At 49.5% G+C, this 22260-nt stretch overlaps 1 protein-coding gene across 1 annotated transcript in view; it reads right to left on the minus strand.

The window, feature by feature from the left end:
- THSD4 (thrombospondin type 1 domain containing 4) overlaps positions 1 to 22260 on the minus strand; it is a 513844-nt gene that overhangs the window by 465667 nt on the left and 25917 nt on the right. The window contains exon 3 of the mRNA XM_040642637.1: positions 375 to 745. Coding sequence (XP_040498571.1) covers positions 375 to 745 — 371 coding nt within the window. The remainder of the gene's footprint in view (positions 1 to 374; positions 746 to 22260) is intronic.

The following is a 22260-nucleotide window of genomic DNA, read 5'->3' on the forward strand; positions in this document are numbered from 1 at the left end:
CCCCCCCCCCCGCCCCCAGCGGCCAGGGACCTCCCTTTCCCCCTGCACCCAGCACGCACTGGCCCGGAGGGCTCCCCACTGCCCTCCTTCTTTCACCCCTCCCTCCACAGGGCCTCCCTAAGGTTGATGCCGAAGGGCCTTCTCGGAATTAGCTTCACTTTGAAGACTATTCAGAACCACAGAGTGGCGTGGGAGTGGCCTGAACGCTTTAAAGGGCTGCAAAATAAATCAAAAGATGAAAGGAAATACGCGGAGCCAAGAATTCCTCCCCAGCCGGCAGAAGCCATGCGCTCACCGCGCTGGCCGGGTCGCCAAGCAGCGCGCGGCCGGTCGGGGCGGGCGCCGGGACATGGGGCGGGGGCGGGGGCTTGTACCTTCTTTCCGCCGTGGGCTCGCGGACCCGCGCCTGCGGGTGCCGGCTGCCCCGCTGCCCCGGGCCCTGGCGGCCGGCGTCGGGGCCGGCCGGGGCGCGCGGCTCCTCGCGGTCGCGGCTCCGATGCAGTGGCACCGACGTGCGCACGGCCGACACCACGTGGCCTGCGAAGGCGCGCGGGGGCGCTCCGGGCCGCAGGGCCCCGCGCGCGCGGTACGAGCCTGGCAGGCAGGGCCGCGTCTGCTCCATGACGCCGCCGCTGCAGCTGCGCGAACAGGCGGACCAGGGCCCCCAGGCGCCCCACACGCCCGGGGCGCCGCCGCCGCCGCCGTCCTCGGGAACGCCCTGGGCCGCCGCCATCCGCTGCGGGACCTGCGGAGACAGAGGCCTGTTAGGGCGCCGAACACCCGCTCCTGCGTCACCCGCCCAGGCTCTGGATAACCCAAAAGCCCACCCGTTAGGCACTAGAAGGCACGGGGCTGTTATTCAAATCAGAAGAACGAAATGAATATAATCCAGCCTGGGTTATATTCGTCTTTATACCAAAGCACTCATAAAATAGAACTTGAACTTTTTTAACAGGGGAAGGGCCACACAAAGATCAAAGTGCCTAAGGCTCACAGGGTCCTTGCTTCCACGCCACGGCCTTGGAGAGCTCAGTGTGGCGCCCTCAGCTCTTACTGAGGCTTACCCCTCAGAAGTCCCCCTTAACCTCCAACTTAGGTCCTCAGGATGCAGGCCAGAGGGACTGGACTTCCCTTAAGCTGCTGGGGAGGCCGCATGGCACGCCGCAGTTTAGAGGCCCTGTCCTCACGTCACCTCCCTGCCACCACTTCTAGCAGTGTGAGTAGGAAGTTTCTGAATCTCTCTGAGCCCTACTGTGTTCTAAAGAAGGATGGTACCTACCTCACGGGGCATAAGGACTTTAAGTCAGGTCATGCGTGTGCAGAACAGGGAGCCTGGCACTAAATATTTGTTAAGTAACCATAATGATGATTTTCCTGCTTCCCTGGTAAATCAGAAGAAGTGAGAAATGTCAGAAAGTTTTAAAGTTCTACCTCGAGGGTGATTGTGCATTCCTATTCCTTTAACCGGTCATTTCACAGAGAATGACTATGCCAGACATGGCGCTCAGTGTGGGGACACAGTGTTCCTTCATTATGCAGACATGCCCTGAGCACCAGCTATAGACCCTGCGCAGAGGTAGGCCCTGAGGACCAGGAGAAAAGCACCCCAGATCCACACAAATGGCCTGGTCCCAGCGGAAGAGCACTATGCAGCTAGCACAAGATTGGGGAGCCTCCTGGGGGGACTGGCTGCCTGGGCTGGGTGGGTGGGGAGGGGAAAGGGATTAAGAAGGCCTCAGAGGAGGAGTCATAATAGCTGTAATAGGCCGGTGTGCATTAGTACCAGGTAACACATGTAATCTCCAGGCTTCACCGTGGCCTTGATGGCTACCATTCTCACCTCTCAGAGGGGAGGTTTGCCAACTGAGGCTCAGAGACGTGTGACCTGCCCCAGTCATGCTGCTGCAGCCAGGTTTGAAGTCAAATGCACCCAACTCCCAGTCCCACAGCTCCAGCACTCCCTGCTCTCCCCTAGCAGTCTGCCCTTGTGTTTCTGGATCCTTCAACTAGAATGTCCTCCTTACCTGTGGGGCACTGACCAACACTGTAACTTTCCTTAGAACATGAGTTTTTCAGTGAACCTCATGCTTCCATCTGAAGTACAAAAGGCCATGATTAACTTGGTCTTCTTTTTTTTTTTAGATCTTGGTTTCTGACAGCATTTTTTGGCCCAAAGTTCAAAGCTCAAAGTCCTCTGTCCCCACAGTACCACTGAGCTGTGAGAAGGTCCAGGACCATCCTCCCCTTTGTGTGGAACAAATCCAAGAAGGCAGAGCCCCTTCACACCACATGGAAATGAGAGGCGGAGCTAAGATTACCTCAGAGGAGGGATGTAAGGACTTGATGAGGAAACCCACCTGATGTGCTCAGGAAGCATTGGTCCCTGCTGTAGCTGGCACTGTAGTCTTAACTAAAAGTGAGGGCTCAGGCCTTGGTTAGAGTCCTTGCCCCCAGGCAGTCAGTCACCCTGAAGCCATTGTTTAATTGAGGCCATTTTCCTTTGACTACGTTCCAATGCAGAGTCGTCTGTGGATGACCTCTGTAGCTGAAGTTGAGTTCCTGAAGGTTCTAGCAACCAAGGCAGGATGAGACAGAGCTGAGGGAACCCAGGGAGGAAATAAGCACCTAACCAGAGGGTTAAGCCCAGAGCTGGACATCAGACAGCCGGCCTTTGGGAGCCATGTTCAGAGAGCCAAGGCAAAAGGCTAGAGGTACCATGAGCTGGAGCCAGCAGGAGATGGGGTCAGAGCGAGGGCAAGACAGAAGGTTCTGTGACAGGAGGGCTACGATTCCTTACCACCAGGATGTGAGCAGCAGCAGGGTGGATGGCTGTGTGAATAGCGAACACGTTCAACGCATCGCTACTAAGTCAGGGACCCAGGAAAGAAGGCTTTTTGCCTGCTTATAAATACAAACAAAACAAAACAAAAAAAAACCAAGCTTTGTTCTTTCTTCTCCTCTCTTACATGTCCTGATTTTTAAATATCAAACTGATCATGGATTCACTGAGGTGGTTGTAAAAAAATGTGCTTCATCAGGGCCACAGTCTTGATATGGAAAGTAATCGCTGAAGCATGTATGGTGAGTTGAATGGTGGCCCTCCCTAAGAGATATGTCCCATACCGTAATCCACAGAACTTGTGAATATGACCTCATTTGGAAAAAGGGGTCATTCTCTGTGTAATTAAGTTAAGGATCTTGAGATGAGAACATCCTGGATTTTCCAGACAGGCCCTAAATCCAATGACCAGTGTCCTCATAAGACACAGAAGAGAAAACAGAGGAGAAGAAGGCTGTGTGACCTCCAAGGCCGACTGGAGAGATTAACAGCCACCACGAGCTAGGAGAAGGCAGAAGGATGTCCCTCCAGTAACTGGAAGGAGTATGGCCCTAGGAACACTTTGATACTGAACTTCTGGCCTACTGAACTGTGAGGAAGAAATTTCTGTTGTTTTAAGCCATCGAGTTCGTGGTAATTTGTTACAACAGCCCAAGGACACTAATGCAGTGCTTAGTACTTTCAGGACAAGGAAGAAAAGTGAGCCAGCATTTGCTGAGCACCTTCTCTGGGTCTGGCACTGTGCGAACGCCTCAGGTAGGGACTGGCTGTCTGGCGTAGGCAACATTAGCTCCGCGGCACAATTTACAGGGCACCTCAGCCACCCTGAGAGGTTGGGGTCATTTTGTCCCTTCTCCGGGAAAGAACTGGGACCTCCAGAGGCTGCGTGACTTGCCCAGACGCAGGCTGGTAAGGGGCACAGGCAGCACTGACGCTGAAGCCTGCTCACTCCAACTCTCCGGTTCTTTTTTCTTTTCCCTTGCAGCATGTTGCCTCCCTGACTGCTTTTGGTGGAAAATCGAAGGGTAAAATGAGTCAAAATAAATCCCCTTTGATAGTTCTAGAAGGATCACTGGGATAAACAAACAAGGGCAGAAGTACGTGTCTGGCACATCCGGGAATTCCAGGTATCCAGGACCTCCTGATTTCTCATGAATATAGAGAAGGCAGGCACTGTCGCTAACATTTGCATGAGATATGCCGCTACACTGAAACTCCACTTCCTAGAACTAATCCCACCCTTAATTGAGCTTCCCATTGCCAAATTGGGCAGGGTCCCTGGGGGAAGAAAACATGAAACCACATTCCATCCTATTCTATTCATAAGAATTCTCTAATTTATAGTTGAATTATGGTGAGTGACTTGAAATTCCACCTCAATCCCCATGGTAGGAATCCAACCACATGCTTCAAAATTGTATTTTTATAGTACGCAGCCAGAAACAAAGAAAAAAAGAGACAAGGGGGGAAAAAGGAAGGAAGGGAGGGGAAATGCAAAGAAAGAGAAAGAAAGGGAAAAAAAAAAGAAAAAATAAAGTGAAGGGGGCCTGGATGTGGGCCTCCAGCTGCATCAGACCCCCATCCTAGGCCCGCTCCTCCCCAGCCCTCCTGGTGACCACCTCCCTCCTTGTTTTCTGACAGTCTAGGAGTTTTCTGGGAGGCACGATGGGAAAACTTTCAAGTGTCCTGAGATATAATATTCCCCAAATCATGACTAACTAACACGACCTGTTAGTGACAAGCATCAAAACCAAGGACTAAATCATGATTGGACAAAACCAAAGAAAGAATAGAATAGAAAAAGAAAAAAACAAAGAAAGAATAGAACCTTAAAGCCTTATAACCTGCCAGCACATTGCTCCTTCCCCAGGACACACATGTCATGTTAAGACTGAAGCAGAAAGGGATGCCTGGGTGGCTTAGCCGGTTCGGCGTCTGCCTTCAGCTCAGGTCATGATCTCTGGGTCCTGGGATTGAGCCCTCCATTAGGCTCCGGGCTCAGCGGGCAGCCTGCTTCTCCCTCTCCCTTTACCCCTCCCCCTGCTTGTACTCTCTCTTGCTCTCTCTCTGTCAAATAAATAAATAAAATCTAAAAAAAAAAAAAAAACTGAAGCAGAAAACCTGAGGCACTTCTCAAACCCCAAACTGCTATATTTCCTTACTTAAAAAGATTTCTAACCAAACAGAAAAACATGAACAACCCAATGGAAATAGGGACAAAGGGCATAAACGGGTGGTTTACAGTCCTCAGGGATTAAATGTTTGTGTCCCTCTCAAAATTCCAATGGTGAAGCCCTGCCCCCCAATGTGATGGTATTTGAGGGTGGGGCCTCAGGAGTTCCTTGAATTTAGGTGATGTCATGTGGGTAAGACCCCATGACAGGATTCACGTTCTTATGAGATGAGGAAGAAGGATCAGGAATCTCTCTTTCTCTCCATGTGAGAGAACATGGACATTAGTGAGAAGCCAGTGTCTGCGAGCCTGAAAGAGAGCCTTCAGGGGCAACCAAATCTTGATCCTGGATTTCTCAGCCCCAGAACTGTGACAAAGAAATGCCTGGTGTTTAAGCCCCCTGGTCAGTGGTATTTTGTCATAGCAGCTCGGGCTGACCAGTACAACAGGGAAATAAATGCAACATATGAGAACTGTTGAACATCACCTATAATCAAACAAATGCAAAACAAAACAACAGAATTCCATTTCATGCCCGCCAGATTGGCAAAGAATATAAAGTTTGACAATACTGATGCGGCAAGAACGTTCACGGCTGGTGGGAGTCTAAATCGGGGCAACTTCTTTGGAGGGCACTTTGCAATACCTGTCACAATTTTAAATGCACATTCCCTTTAGCCCAGCGGCTCTGCTTCTAATAGTTCAACCTATAGATATACTTAAAACCGGTGCGTAAAGTTGTACATCAAATGACTTTAATTGCATCATTTGTTGTAAAGAGCAAAACAACAACAACAACAAAATCTGGAAACCACCTAAATATCCATGTAGAGGAACCTGGTTAAATGGAATCTGATCCCTCCAAACAATGAAATACAAGTTATCTGTTAGAATGAGGTAGATTCATACGTGTTAAAATGACAGCTCTCCATGACATATTAATTGGTGAAAAAAATACCAAAAAGTAGAGAAGAATAAATCTATTTACAGATCTCTCTCTAAGCATTAGGCTGAAATATAAACAACTGCTGACATTTGATCTTCCAGACAGACAGCCATATTGTGCTGTAAGGAAAGGAGTGGCTGGTGCAGTCCGTATTGGATGGCCTCAGCCTTGTATGAAAGAGAGAAGATCTGCCAGTGAAAGAAGGGACAGATACACTGGAGGCTTATAGAAAGAAGAGGTGATCAGGAAGAGGAAATATGCTTTATCTGCCTGAACCGCTTTAACACAAGCTCCGATCTGAAACTCACGAGATTCATTTCAAGGATTTTTGTTTCCATTTTGCAGATGTGGTCGTTGAGGTACAGAGCGTCCTCATGGATGAAACACGGGCTTTGAAAATACATACAGGAGACAAAATAGTGCAAATCTGACAACGCTGTTTGGTAGATGAAATGCAGTAAATAAATCATCTAGCATACTCCCAGTCACCCAGCGGGGGCTTGGTAGCCCTCCATTCATCCCTTCCCTGGAAGCATTTACATCACCAGTCGAAAGTTTTATAATGTGTAAGCTGATCCAATCCTCGAACCTAACCCGTGCTCCAGTTCCACTGGAGGTTCTGAAGGGTGGGCAGGGTGGCTGCAGGGGTGAGATAAAGAATTAAAAGAGAAGCTTCTCAGAGTACATACGGCATGCCATGCCCCTTCCCCAGACATTATGACACGTCCTGCCCGGAAGGAGGCAGGGGTCAAAGAAGAAAGGTGCGTTTTGGATAAAATCCTCCAGACCTGTTCATATCCCCTTTGTCATCTAAAAGTGACTATTTGATATTATGGTGCCTCTCTAACTAGTCAATACTGGGGCATGAGCCAGGGAGCAGGAAACCAGGGAAGGCATTCAGGGAAGTGAGAGCATCGGGGTGGTTACATTCCTATTTAACTCAGCTTGGGCCACGCATGAGAAGAGGTGGTAGCTGAACCAGAGGGAGAACTGAAATCCCCCGAAGACTTTGGGTTTGGAGCCGGACACTGTACTAACAAAACTTTGGGATCAATCGTACGGAAGTTAATGTTAGGCAGGGATTTTTGTGTAAATGTATATCAACAGTAAGACGTGTGTGTAGGGCAGCCTGGCAGTCACTCCCCTTTCTCTGGGTCCTTTAGGAAATCACCCCTCCACGCTGGATGAAGTGTGGTGGGAATGCATTCAGGCGCCCTGCCAGCGGAAGCCAAGGTAAGCAATGTGAGCCAATCGAATGCTCCCTCCCTGAAATTTGAATATCCAGTAAAAGGGCCAAGAGACCACAAATGGCTTGCAGTCCTTCATCCTGACCCCACTGCTTATGCTCTGAGACCATTTCTTTTGTTTTCTGGCATGTCTCAATGCCCACCTGCTTCCCAGGCTGGTTCCAGTAAATTCTGTCGCTTGCAGCGAAGAAGCCTAAATGATAGCCAAACGATTATAAACATTATAATGTCAAGTGTGGTAACCAAGGTAATATGAAGTAAACTGGGTCTGCCTTTGGCACAGGATTTGGGGGAGAGAAAGCAGCGGTTTGGATGACCAGAGTGGTCCAGACTTGGCAAAAGCCTCGGGCTGAGGGGAGTCCAGGGCTCTGGGATTCATGGAGACAACAGATGACCACAGTCAGTGTAACCAGAGAACTGAGGTCTCCCTAAAACAGGATGGGCTGACAGAATAGGAGGTTTACAGGGACAGCGTGTGAGCTCCAAAAAGAGTAGAAGAAATAATCCGAGCATTTGGGGCCGTCTTCCTTCATTGTGATGTTTTTAAGCGGGATGAACACATATGACCAAAATAGAAGGATGGTCGAACAAACCAGGGCTTGATAAACTCCGTGAAATATCAAAACCATGAGCAATCCAGAGCAATATGGAAATAGTCTTGTAATAGAACAGTAAGTGGAAACTGCCAGATACAAACTTGTAACTAGACCATGATTACAATAATGTAAAGATTCTGTAGGCATATACTAAACAAAGCCTGGAAGGGGATGTGGAAAAATGAAAACATACAACGTGTTACTGAAGCTGGACCCAGGGTAGGTTTTCTTGCAATTAAAAAAAAAAAAAAAAAAGTCCAGTGATGGTTACAATACTGCTGGCTCAATAAATAAAAATAAATAGATTAAATGAAAAAAGATTCAGAACAGATTATGGGAGGAGGGAGGCACCGAGTAGTAAACCAAGAGTTGGGGGCAGTCCTTGTCAGAGAAAGCCCTGGGAATTCCTCATCGTCACCAGTATATCTGTAACTAGGAACAGCTCTGAATGTATTTGGTTTCAGTACTAATGTGAAATCATGTAAGATTTCACTGGTTTCTAATTTTCTTACTGTGAAATTAAACCTACCATCTGTTCTTCATAGAAAACAAGTCACATGCAAAGTCTGAAATTCTAAAGTCTCATTCTAGAAGAGGCTGGAAAAAGTAGGTTTGGTTTTAGCCACATAACCAAGTCAACACCCTAATGCAAAAATTACAAAAATACACCTTGGAGTTTGAGCCCAGAGAGCACAGTTTTGGACAGCTGAGAGCACACGGGAGCAGGAACATATAGCCGGCAGCTCAGCGGGGCATCTGTTAACCTGGGACCCTGGGCAGGAGCACGGGGAGGACGGTGCACTTTGATAAAGAAGCTCCAAACTCGAACCAGATCTAAATGAAGGACCACCACAACGGTGTTCTCAAATTCAACCTTACATCTTCATCACTTATCTTGACTCCGACAACACACTGTAAAGGCCCCCTAGCCTTATGTCTGAGCATAATATCAATGTCAACAGCTGCAAAAATCAGTGTAAGAACCCCCCCCATATATGGAGACTGGAGCAAAACGTGTTCAGCCTTGATCCTTGTAACCAAATTCCCCACACGGTAATTTTCATCGGAATGAGTTCTACAAATGCATTTCAGGAACAGTTAAAAGGAGGCGTTTGCACAAAGCCATCACAAAGGAGGAGTAAGTGGAGGCCAAAGGAGAGGCAGAGATAGGTGGAAAGAGTAATACTAAGCCCTAGCAAAAGCCAGAGCCATAGAGAGGAAAAACCATTGTCATGCAGTCACTCAAAAGCTAAGCACGTGTGAGTTTGGTCGCCCTGCAAATTCCAGCTCTGTGTGCCCAGCCCTAAGGCTCTCTCTCAATACAGTGTCCTTATAGTTGGTGAATCCTTGCAGCAAACGATCTCAGACACATCAAACCCTTCCACATTCACCTGCTTATGCAATATTGAGTATATACACTCTGGCCCAAACACTGGAGAACACAGACATACCCTTTTCCTCCTACTCCTGGTCTGTGTTCTTGCCCCACGTGTGACCCACAGGGTACCTACCGCACAACCAACCTCACATCTACTGAGAATGCAGAGTCCTGGCTCCTACTCCACACCTGGTAAATAAGAACCTCTGGCGGGGAGAGGTGGGGGGAAGGAATATGAATTTTAAATAAGTTCCCCTGGTGATCTGAATGCATCCTCTGGTTGGAGAATCACTGGCCACTGGATGCCTCCAGGTGAGACTCAAACAGGAAAGCACTCAACTTACCCCCTAGGCCTGGGACCTCTACCTACACTGCTACGTGCTTAGCCCCATATGCTCTAGCCACATTGTTTTATTACCCTCAAATTCCCTGCTTTTTGGCCCACCCCTTCCACTTCAGCCATTCAAGCTGAGGCCAGCTTGGAGTTTATCGTATGAGACAGGAAAACACTCACGGAATGGCACCTGCCCAGTGTGGGGCTCACACGTGAATGAAGCGGACTCCATCTGAAATGTACTTTTAACAACAGAAGCAGAGCAGCAGCGGGAAGTACGGAAAGATGAAAGAGAAGGGAAGACTCGTGGGAAACCCTGGACGGGTCCCTGTGATCTAGTCCCAAGTCTGCTGTTAGCTCACTCTGTGATTTGGGGCAAGTCAGTCTGCGGCTCTGGACCTCAGTTTCCATACCAGTAAAATGAGCCGGTTGGGCTTGATGAGGGCCAGGGTCCCTTCCAGTGCTAACAGGCTCTGACTTTGCCTGGAAGAGCTCCGACATTCCTTGCCACGTATTGATTCACTTTGAGGACCACAACACAAGGAGGCAAGCCCACAGGTTGTGCCCCGGGTTCCCCACTGCCAGCAAAGAGCAGGCTCTAGGCACAGAAAATCTCCTTTCCTAAAGGCAGGGCAAAAGAGGCCTGGATGCTTTTCCACGCTATTCAAAGGCAGGGCCCGGCCAAAATGATGGAATGAGGTAAATATTTGGATGTGATCTGCATAATCGGAAACAATCCCCGTTATGAAATTGACCTGACTCTTTCATCACCAGCCACATGGAAACTGTGCTCAACTTATAACTAGAATAGAACGCAGAGCCTGTGCCCGGGTACCGAGTCCGCCCTGCGTTGCTGCGCAGTTACTCGGGAAACAGAAGCAGATGTCTGGGTGCAGTGCATGTGTGTGTGTGTGTTCTTTTGTTTGGTGGCTGGTCCGTTTGGCCTCCTGCGCTCAACAGCAATCGCCTATCTGCAACCCAAGCCAACTGGGACAGTCAAAATAATGAGTAATGCGCACAGTAAAGAGTGCCGGCTTCCGGACCCAGAGGTTGACTTGGGGGATCAGCAATTCTCCAGCAGAGAATTCTGCCTGGTGGTGCGTTGGCCATCTGCATCTGGGTTAAGATAAAGCAGGCTCCTGCAAGACAGGCGATTCAAAAGGATTTTCCTGGAAGACATCACCATCCAGCACAGGGTAGAGCACACAGTAGGCATTCTATAAATACTTCGCTGAATGAGTGACAGTGCAAATGGCCTGAGATTGGATACTACCCGGACTCCCTGCCTCCGGCTTTCCCCTGCCCGCTCAGCCTCCCCGTGCCACCAAAACTATTTTCTCGAAATCTAGCCCTACTGTGTTACTCTTTTGCTTACCAATGTCTCTGGAATTCTCACTCTCCAGAAGATGAGATCCAAACTTGCTCTTCACTGTGGCGTCCCAAGCCTTCCATCATCTGTGCTCACCCTTCCTTTCTGGCTTGAACTCTACCACTGCTCCCCCGACACCCCCCCTAAAGTTCACACCATCCACGAAGCAGGATGTGCCCTTTCTCCTCTCCCGCCTTCACCCTGCTGTGCTCTCAGCTCAAATATTCTCTCCCTTCTCCCCTTCTGCTCTGCCTGTGAACTCCTACTCAGCTCCAACCAGGTCCAAGGTCCAAAGACCCGCATCCAGGGGTCTCTCTCCCCTGCTCCGGGGCCATCACACACATCTCTCCCTAGCATGCACCACCTGACACTATAATTATCTATATACATACACATCTCCCCCAACAACACTTTGAACTCCCCAAGGCAGGGATTTTGTCTTGTTCATCTCTGTGTTCCATCTACGCGAACAGCACCTCATACAGAGTCTGTCCCCTGGCAGGCCCTCAGGAAATATTTGATGGGTGGATGAATGAGCACATGGATGAATGAATGACAAATGTACCAACTGCTCAGTTTCCTAGCCCATTTGCTTTGTTAAATGTCGAACCCTTCCTCTCTCTCGACAGCAGCACATGGCATGGCTGTTCAGCCACTTGGCTGGTCTCTGATGCTTAAATTTTCCTTCCATGTCCCTTAACGACAAGAGGCTGACAATCTGAATGACAGTTCTCCTGTCTCTTCAAAGTCATGCCCTCAGTATTTGCTCCTCTGACCATCTCCTGCTGGTTGAAACTTCCTCTCTCCTTGACTCCAGGACACCATACGATCCTGGTTTTCCTCCTCAACTTCTAGCTGTCTTCTCCTCTTCTGTCTATATAACCCTTCTATCTGCTGGCTTCTCCTCTTCTATCTGCTCCTCAAGTGTTAAGGTTCCATTATTGGCCTTCCAATCTTACCCAAAATTTCTTACAGAGAAATACTGTAGCGTCAGCAATTAATCTTCATGTTGATGTCTCCCTTATTAAGAGACTCCCAAGCTCTAGATTTACATTCCTAGTAACCAACTGGACGCATCCACCCAGATGATGCATGGGCTCTCCATACTCAATGTGTCATGTAACCAGAACCTGACTACCCGCTCTATCTTCTGGTTCATGCAGATGTGGTCCCATCCCATACTCCTTTCCTCCAACTAGGCACACAATTCTGACAGTTTTACCACAGAACTCTCTGCATTCTGTCCCTTTGTCTCTAACCTCACAGCCCATAGTTGGCTCATGGCCTCATTCCCATTTGCTCTTACCCAGTCTCTGTCCATCCAACATTCCTTCTCACACTATTTATTTCCAGAATTACATTCTTAAAAATCACATCATCCAAGTCCCATGTTCACTGATCTCCCTGAGGTCCCTTCTGCTTCCAGGACTCAATCTAGTTGGCCAGCCTGGCTGACACTGCCCTTCACTTTTTGGTCCCTGCAGCCTCTGGCCCGCACTTCCCTATTCTTAACTACTCACTCAACCATACCAAGCCTTTAAACTACTCTGAGCCTCATACAACCCACGTCACTGATCTCGAAAGCCCTGCTTCACCCCAACCTTACTTCACCTGATAAACTCCTGCTCATTCTTCAAGGCCTACTGAATGGTACACCCTCTTTGCAGACTGCCCGAACTCCCCAGGCAGGGACCATGGCTCTGTCCTTTAGGCACCTACAGCTTTTGGGGCACACTTTACTATAGTCCATTATAATTTCTGCTTTTATGTGTCCTGTACCCCAAGTTGTGAAACAAAACCAGGTCTAAATTTTTTATGCTGATTTACAAATAGAGTAAGTATAAAACTGAAAACCAAAAAAAGTCAAATTCACAATATTAATTTAACATGATGGTTAGTAAAATTAAGTAGACATTGCCGGGTGTGACTATTGGGTGTAATTAATGAAGACTCTGACATTACATTTATTTTCTAGATTCTTTTGAATTTGAGCACAATGGACCATAATTTAGTTATTTTTTCTTTTGAAAAATAAACTTGTTTTAAGCCATCAACCCATGATGTTGAAGGGCCAATCTATAAGGCTGAAACATTTTAAATACTGCTTAATGAAAACAATTCACTACCATTTACTTGCTGCTAATGAGCTAGTGTGAGCTGGGTCACAGAGACAGAACCCGAGCATGACGGCTGAAGGTGGACACGGCTCTGACCTCTACAGGACAGGGTCTTTGGAGATGGGGACCCTGCATGGTATTTCAATCTCTGCATCCTTTTAGGATTCAAAAATGTAAAAATCTCTTCTCACCAAAATGAAAGTACTCAATTAATAAACTGTCATTTGGATTGGCCAATAGTTCTAGGTTGTCATCCAAATGAAAATGCTAAACTAAAAAAACCATAATCTAACACATCCAAGACTCCAGGAGGCTATGGGCCCTCAGCTTCTAAAATGCAGTTTTAATTTTACAGAATGAGGCTCAAAGCCAGGATTTGACCCCAGGTTGGGCTGATTCCAAAGCTCAAACTCTTCTCTCTGCCCCATGGTGCTTCATTCTCAAGAATGCGATTGTAAGGCCCACTTCCTGGGTACCAAAAGACTCTGTAAGCCATAAAGTCCTACACGATGGTTGGTTTAGGGTTTGGTCATTAATATTCATATATGTACAGACAAAATACCTTAGAAAAGAAGCTGGTATACTTTAGGAAACAGCGACCTTGCACATATCAGGCCTCTTTAAGGAAATACTCATTATCCACTCTTCCCATATACTGAATAGGTTCGAACTCAAACCTGGTATTAAGAAGGTGAAGATCTTATTTACGTGCTCCCTGAAAGCAGGTGATGGCAACAGGTGAGCAGAAAACTTAGGTTTTTGCAGCAAAGAAAAGGATGCAGATAATCAGGGCCCGAGGGAGGAAGGCAGTGACAGAAGCCCTCTGCTTACTCGGGAGCACCACGGAGCCACTGTCTCTGGATGGGGTGTGAGAATCGGGGATGCAAACAAACTCTCGCTGTATCCTTTCCAAAATCCACATTCCTGGCTACATATTAGTCATTTCCAACAACTTATAACACCTACCTCCCCATGGTTAAGTAGTATTTCTCTGATTCTTGAAGAAAGAGAGGTGATTAGTGTCTACCAAGCCCCTACCACGCGGTAGGCACTTACTAGCTTACTTCACTTAATCTGCAAAGCTGGCTTCCTCTTATCAACCAAATCCTAATTCAAATCTCACCTCCCTGAAGAGCCTACCCCTCCGAGCCACACCAATTAAAGTTGTGAGCACATATGGGCAGGCACACACACACCCAGTCACTATCACATTGCCCTATTTCATTCTCCTCGTAGAAGTTATCCTACTTGGAATTGCTCTTACTCGCATACTTGTTTATTATCTGTTCCTCTCATCTGGAATGGAAATGCCTCGCTTTCTGTGAAGGTCCTTGTGGAGCTTTTCTCACCTCTATTCCCCACCCCTATAACAGAGCCTGCTCAATGGTTGCTGAATGAATGCACCCATGCCAGGTAGGAAATACTACCCTGCTGTTTTAACCGAGAAGCTGACAGAATCTGCCGAAAGTTATGCAGCTAGGAAGCAGTATCAGTAGAATTCAAACTCAGATCTACCTGCTCCGGGAGTCAGGATGCCCACCACCTAGGCTTCTTTAACTGGAGGTGTTAGCGTGTGCCAAGGGCCCCAGACATCCCAGAAAAAAATGTGTGGCATCTTCTCAAACTATCAATTCCTCAAGGATTATTTTTTTAAAAAGGGGGGGGGATGTGTTCATGTGAATTTTGTCCTGATGTTAAGTAATTTAAAGTATTGTTTTAAAAATTGGGGCTCCTGGGTGGCGCAGTCGTTAGGCGTCTGCCTTCAGCTCAGGGCGTGATCCCGGCGTTCTGGGATCGAGCCCCACATCAGGCTCCTCCACTAGCAGCCTGCTTCTTCCTCTCCCACTCCCCCTGCTTGTGTTCCCTCTCTCGCTGGCTGTCTCTCTCTCTGTCAAATAAATGAATAAAATCTTTTAAAAAAAATAAAAATAAAACAATCAGGGGCGCCTGGGTGGCTCAGTCGGTTATGCATCTGCCTTCGCTTCAGGTCATGATCCCAGGGTCCTGGGATCGAATCCCAGATCAGGCTCCGCGCTCAGCGGCAAGTCTGCTTCTCCCTCTGCCTCTGCCCCTCCACTTGCTCATGTGCGCTCTCGCTCTCTCTCTCTCATGTAAATAAATGAAATCATAAATAAATAAATAAAACAATCAGTTATATTTTGGGACAGAATGCCACATTTGCATGAATGTTTAAAGAAACAGACCTCAGGGAGATGTTGAGACTTCAGTAGGCTACCCCAAAGGCTGTATGCATACGTGGGTGTGTACGTGGGTGTGTACTCGTGTGCATATGCTCACACTCTTCTGCTGGTGGAAAACTGGTATGGCAGACATGTGGAAAGCCTGAACTATGCTGGCTGCTACCCAAAAGTGCTGGGGTTGAAATGATTTCGCAGAGAGGAAAGTCATCAAGGGACAACCACCCTCAATGATGACCTTCACGGCCATGAAGGGCGGTTTGGCAAAGAGAAAGGTCACCAGACCTCAGCTGACGGGGTTTGAGCAAGAAGGCAAAAGCACAGACATCATTAAAAATAGACTCTGCTTCCAGGGATGGCTGTAAAGTCTCCTCCCCAGAGCAGTTCAAAATAGAACAGATTTGTCTTTCTGGGATGGCATAGGTGTGGTCTTGCCTGAAAGAGAAAATCTCTGGAAATTATTTCCGTCTCAAGAACTCTATGGTCTAGACCACCCATGGCAGCCAAATTGAGAGCTCCCCCCATTGTTTCTGGAATGATTTTTAAAAGGGCCCCTCTTTATAGTAGCTGGCTTGATCAGAAACTTCCACCCCGGATAGTCGCAGACAAGGTTTCCTGGTCTAGAGTCCTCGCTCTGGCAGGGAACCAAACATTCCAGCAGTGCCCATCCCACCAGAGGAGCTCTCCCTGAGCATCAGGTGAACAGGAGCAGCACCTGCCCATGCTGGCGCAGGTCGTGTGTGTGGTAGAGAAGGAAGCCCTCTCCGCAGCACTAGGAGGCTTCCCCAAACATTTCAAGTCTCCCTGGCTCTGAACCAAGAATCCCTCTCAGAGCCAACAGCTTACAGCCCATTAAAACCCTGTGCAAATGCAAACACTCTCTCCACTAGACAAGGAAGAAACAAGAACCACGTCTTGGGACCAAGCTAGCAGTTGTTGAAACTGGACTAGGGGCTAGAGTCTCTGAAGAGGAAATATCACTGTATTAAAAACCACAACTATTTCCAATGCTCACAGTCAATTACATGGGAGAGCAGAGGCGCTGCTGGGAGCCCCGTGAGGGCAAGCTGATTTTGCCCTGTGCAGGCAGTACCGGCTTGGGGAAACTAGAGGCACCTCTGCATTTTTCAGCCGCTTGAGCCTTGAAACTGAGCGTGTAAAGTTAAGACTACTACTACACTGGTCCGTGTACAAGGCCACTTAATCCACACCCCAAGCCTGTGATAGCAGCACCGTCCTCATTTTAGTCAGAGGAAGGTTGCTAATCGAATTGGTTAGAATCCCAGATGCCGACTGGACCACATTTATCAGCCACCAGAAGTGCCCCTTTGAAAGCCTCCATCCTTCTGGCTGTTTCCTCCACCCCATGGGATCCTCCATCTCTTTCTTTACAATCACCTGAGAGTGCGGGTCACTGCTCTGGGTTCAAAGAGGTCAGAGGCTCCATGCAGGCCTCACGGCCAAGCTGTACCTTGGAGCTTCATCAGAACTCTGCACTGGGAGTCATGGGGCGCTAACCCAGATAAAATGTTTTCTGGCATTTTACTCACAACATAAATCTTTACACTGTGAACTGGGTATAACAGGAATGATTAAAAGTGAGCGCAAACACTATTGCCCAGATGTTGGCCATGTGAGATTCCTGTGGGAAGCCAGCCTGGGGCACGGGAGAAACCACGGCTCCCATAACAGGGGACCAACACGGCGTCTCATTCTTCTGTTGGTGGTGGTTATGAATGGAGCTGCACTGGGGTTTGATTTTGTGCTCCCCACCCCCGCTGTCTTATTTCAGTTCTGTACTTTCTTGATTACAACAATGGATTAGATGACAATGGCCTAAAAATATTACCAAAATATACCTTGTGGCCATTACAAACATTGTATTAATTACATTCTTACAGAAAGAAATGACTTTGTTATTGCAAGCATAAAACTCTTGAGGAAACTTAATCCTTTACTTCCTTTGGAATAATGGCTTTGATCACTGATGTTTAGCACAAGAACTTGCCAGGACAAAACTAATGCATTAGAACAAGACACACCATACTTTGTCACCCATCTGCTAGTGTTCTTGGGCCCTCTCCCCCCTGGGAAGGCCACAGGCAGGATCCAGGCATTTCAGGGTCTCTGGCTATCATATCATTGGGTGATGTGACGAGCTCACCAGGACACAGGGCTGACATGATGCACCAAGTGCCCTAAGTCACACAGCCAGGGAGGGGCCGAGCCAGGATCTCTCAGGTTCTGTCTACCGCCTCCTCCCAGTCAACCTGACAGGCAAGGTCAGCGATGCTGCCACAGGCCTGTCCGGCACAACCGGGACTCAGCGAGCAACAGAACGATGTGAAAAGTGAGGGGGTTTCTGGCTGAAAAAATAGCCACAGAAATGGAAGAGAAGCACGCTAGGCCCAGGGATATGGCGAGAATTCCAGGAACTGCCCTCCATCACCCCCAGCAGGAGCTGCCCTTGAAACTCCCAACTGAAGGAGACACGTGGGGAAGGTTCCAGAAGCCTCTACACCTCCTGTACCTACTGCTGCTGCCGCTTCTAGAACAGTGGTTCTCAATGAGGGCAATTCTGCCTGCCAGGGGACATCAGATAATGCCTGGAGACATGTTTAGTTAATACAGCGGAGGGGTGGGGGCAGCTACTGGTATCTAGTGGACAGAAGCCAGGGATGCTGCTAGAAGCTACCCTGTACACGACAGTTGTCCCCTCCCCACCCCCTGCTCAGTTATCTGTCCCAAAATACCCGTGGTGCCGAGGCAAAGAAACCCTGCCCTAGAGGAAGCCAGGGACACCTTAACAGCCCCCTCCCAGGCTTTTTCTCTGCGGAGGCCCATTTCTGGCAGATACAGAGCAAAAGAATCCAGTCCCCAGAACTATCGGCATTAGAACTGAGAGGAGGAAGGGGGTGGGGCACAAAGCGAGAGGGAGCAAAGGTCCAAAGTGAATGAGAATGTGGGAGTGTCTTTGTGGGACCCCAGATGGCACCTCTGGCCCTGACCCTAATGCGTCATGGTACCCGGGCAAACAGCCTGGGTAGGTCAGTGTGGTTCTTGGTTCGTGACTCGTGAATGTTGACATGGGCTCATTTCAAACAAGATCATGAATAAGATGACACATCAGGGGATTTCCAGTGAATCTATTAATAGGGGAATTTCTTGTGCCAGTTAATTAAACTTGTTACTCCTGAGGTTAAATTGGGGAGACACCCCGACTGGAACTGGTCAGTTGGGATGGAAAGCAATGCTGCTCTGACTCATTAAATGATTGAGGCAGGAATGATCGTGTCACCCATAGCAGTGGATGGCAGTGTGCCTCCACACGCCTGGCCAACAGAGCTAACCCTATCTAGAGCCTGCACATCCCGGTTGGCCTTCCTGGCTGCTAGGGATACCGGCCAGGTAGAAGAGGTCGACCATGCCCAGTTAGCAAGCCTCCTGCCCTGGATGTGAGCGTCTTTCTGATCCCACTGCCCTCCTAGTCCCAAGTTTATGACACCAAGACACTGTGATTTACCTTCCTCCAACCATCCAGGCAAACAGAGGCAACCGCCCCACTGTGGGGAAGACAGAGGGAGAGGGGGGACAGCTGACCCCAGAAGGCCCTCCCAGTTTGACATACAAGAATCTCAATGTCCTGGGGCGCCTGGGTGGCTCAGTCCGTTCAACGTCCGCCTTTGGCTCAGGTCATGATCTCGGGGTCCTGGGATCAAGTCCCTCATTGGGCTCCCTGCTCAGTGGGGAGCCTGCTTCTCCCTCTGCCTGCTGCTCCCCCTGCTCCCCCTGCTTGTGCTGTCTCTCTCTCTGACAAATAAATAAAATCTGTTAAAAAAAGAATCTCAGTGCCCTGGATGGAGGCCCAGGGGAGACTGATCTCAAGCACATGGAGCAGAGCAGCCTGCCAGGAGGAGCCGGGCATGAGGCAGCACTGGGGCGGCACAACCTATGTCAGCCTCACGGGCCACACCTTGTTGGTTTTTCCTGTCCCTGCTTTGACCTCTTTCCCCCACCACATCCTCCAGCTTCTAAGTCACACGTGTATTTCTCCAGGAGCCCTATCTTTGCAACATGGACTTCCCAGTCTCCTAAGAGTGCCAAACACACATAGGGCCATATCCCTAACCACCTCCCAACCCCCCAGTTCCTAGGAGGGCTACGGGGGGGACAGACAGGATGCAGGCAGGCAGCAAGGCCTCCAGGCAGATACGCACTGGACTCTGCAGCCCCCGGGCCCCCAGAGGGTGAGGGGCCAGTCCCCACAGCTTATCTGTGGTGTCGTAACCTTCAGAGCCATCTAGGGACCCCTGTCGTCTGCTATGGAGCACAACACCGTGTGTTTTCCCCATGATGGGGCAAGCGAGAACACCACCAGCCAACAGAAGGGGCCTCCGGTCTCTGCCCGAGCGGGGAGAAGAAAAATGAAAGAGGGCTGTGTCAGAACATCTGGGCCAAAAAGCACATTAAAGGGCGGAAAGTTCTAGAAATAGGAGATTCTTTTTAGTACTGAAAAGCCACATGAGGCGGCAAAAATCAGGCATGATTGACTCAACAGCCCAAACCACTGAAGAAAGGATGCCACTCCCGAGGAAGGCAGGCTTCCGTGCGGCTGGCAGGAAGGCCCCCAGAAACTGCCCTTTGTTCTCTTGTCATCACGTGTCCTAAGCACAACCGAACAAGCACCATTAAGCTCCAAGCACCGTGTGAGTATTGTACATGCAACAGTTCAGAGTCCCAGAAACATCCTCAGCCACAGTACCTGCCTGGGGGCCGGGATTAGTGTGCCCGGTTCTACATATCAGGAACCAGAAGCTCAGAGAATGACAATCTTGGGCTAAGTGGAAAAGACACATTTCAACTCAAGTCTGTCTCAAGATGATTTCCTGAGACTTCCGAGAGCAGGGACTTGCCTTTCTCTACCCCTGCACCAAACATAAGGCCGGGCCTGTGAAAGCTTCCTAGTGAACGTGCCTGGGTTGAACTGAGCCCTCCCAAGTCCACACAGGGGCATCCATCTTGACTTCTCTGACGTTGTAGGGCGGCCTTGACAACTCATTTGGAACCAGCTCCCTGCTGGTTTCTGCCATGCATGCCATGACACCATTTTTATTCCTCTTCCGACTTCTCTGACAGCTACTTCTACTGCCATCCCTCATTCTACTTCCTCCAGACTCTCTCCCAACCTAAGGGGCTTTCTTTTTCCTGTGTTTTTGCTCATCCATACTCACAGCGTATCTAGAATGTGAGTCACAGGATGTGACAGACAATGGCTACCTGGTATGTCTGCAACTATCCAATCGCCACATTTCCAAAACTCATCTCAATACCTTCTACCTCACCCCTCCAGATTGCCTCCTCCTGGGGGTTGGGGGCCCGGGGCTGTCCTGCCTCTCAGCCAATAGCCAAGACTACAAAATGGAGTCATGACTTTTCCCTCTGAGGGTCCTTGGCCCCCTCAAACCTGGTCAGTTCTCAAGCTTTCTTGATTCTTCCAATCCCCCTCCTGACCCTTCCTTTCAACTGGATTATAACTTCCCTAATTTGATCCCCAAATTCATAATAGAAACCCCCACGTACTTCAGCCTGGGCTTTGAAAGAAGGCTGTGCTGAGTTCGACTGTTGGTCCTGCCATTTACAGGCGCCCCGAGGGGCTAAATTCATCCCCCAGGTCCAGAGGGTGGAAACGGCAGACTATTTCCAGATGCTTCCACGTTGTGCTTAGTGCCGAGGCCGTGGGCGGCCGTACTCCTCAGCTGCCACAGCTAGTAGCCAGCTGGGGCTAAGTCAAAGGAGGCGACTTCTACTCAGTGGCATGAAAAGCAAGCAACCCCAGCGTGTGGGACAGGGATGTGGGTATCACTTTTCATCATTAAAGGGAAGAAAAAAACAGCACAGAGACACAGAGACGGCAAATGTCCTTCCTATGTCCTTCACCGCCCCTCGGCACTCTCACCAACCCCAGCAGCTTTTCCTTTAGGTAGCTGAGATTGTGTGACACTGGCCTAGAACCAGAATCCAGGCGGAGAAGGATCCAGAAATCCTGGCAGTTAAGGAACCTTAGAATCGTACCGATCGGACCTAGATGTTCGCTTCACTACGTCAGCTCTCCAGGTGAGCTGTGTCCCTACGGCTGATCTCTGTTTCAGGGCTCGTTACTATTACTCACATAGTTCCGTATGTTCGCGTCCCACGCTGCCAACCCCCTCACCCATTTGTGCCCGTCAGCGAGAGGCCGTTTGAAGCCAGGGTGGCCCCTTCTGACTGGGGACACTCAGTTCGCCCTCAGCAGGGAGCCCTCCGCAGGCGTGCGCGAGGACAGAGCCGCCTGCCGGCCCAGGCGCTGAGCCAAAGCAGCAATGGCGGCTGGGCCCCCGGGAGGCCCGCGCGCTCCGCCGGAAGTCATTTGTATTCCTGCGCCGTCGGCGGTTTGCAGCCAGGTTGGGCTGGGGAGCTCCCCCTGCTCATTTCTCTCCTGCACCTCCCTGGTGTACAGCCAAGTCTCCATTTTATTCAAACTTGAAAAACAGAAACGTATGAAGAAAAACGATTCCCATGAAGGATGGAAAACTAATCTAACAAGCGATTATGGCTGTGCAGAGCGCCGGTAGGGGAGCGGGGCACCTTCACAGAACAGCTCCCGGAGGGCGGGCAGCACCTCACGGCCTTACTCCCGGGGCCCCGCCCAGGCCGCGGAAGGGACGAGAGATGGCCAAACACCCAACACGGCTGCGCACCAGCGCCGCTTGCGAGCAAGGGTGCTGGGAGCCGCTGGAGCCGAGCCATGTCCGAGACACGGTTCCTGCCCTCAAGGGTTTAGAACCCATGAGGGTTACACTGAAAAACCCGACAAGGGGTCCACGACACTGTCATATTAAATAAAATACGAGAATACACAAAGGCTTCTGAAATTCAGAAGGTCAAGAGAGCTCGAGGAGGGGCCCTGCCCTGGGGTACTGGATGTCACCCAAAGTCTGGACGAAGACATACAGAAGAGAATGAGGGAGTGACGGGCGGGGGGGGGGGCAGGAGTAAAAAGAAGGTAAGCCCACAAAGGTGGGCA

This window comes from Ursus maritimus, unplaced genomic scaffold, assembly GCF_017311325.1.
Source record: "Ursus maritimus isolate PB19 unplaced genomic scaffold, ASM1731132v1 scaffold_27, whole genome shotgun sequence".
Taxonomy (NCBI): domain Eukaryota; kingdom Metazoa; phylum Chordata; class Mammalia; order Carnivora; family Ursidae; genus Ursus; species Ursus maritimus.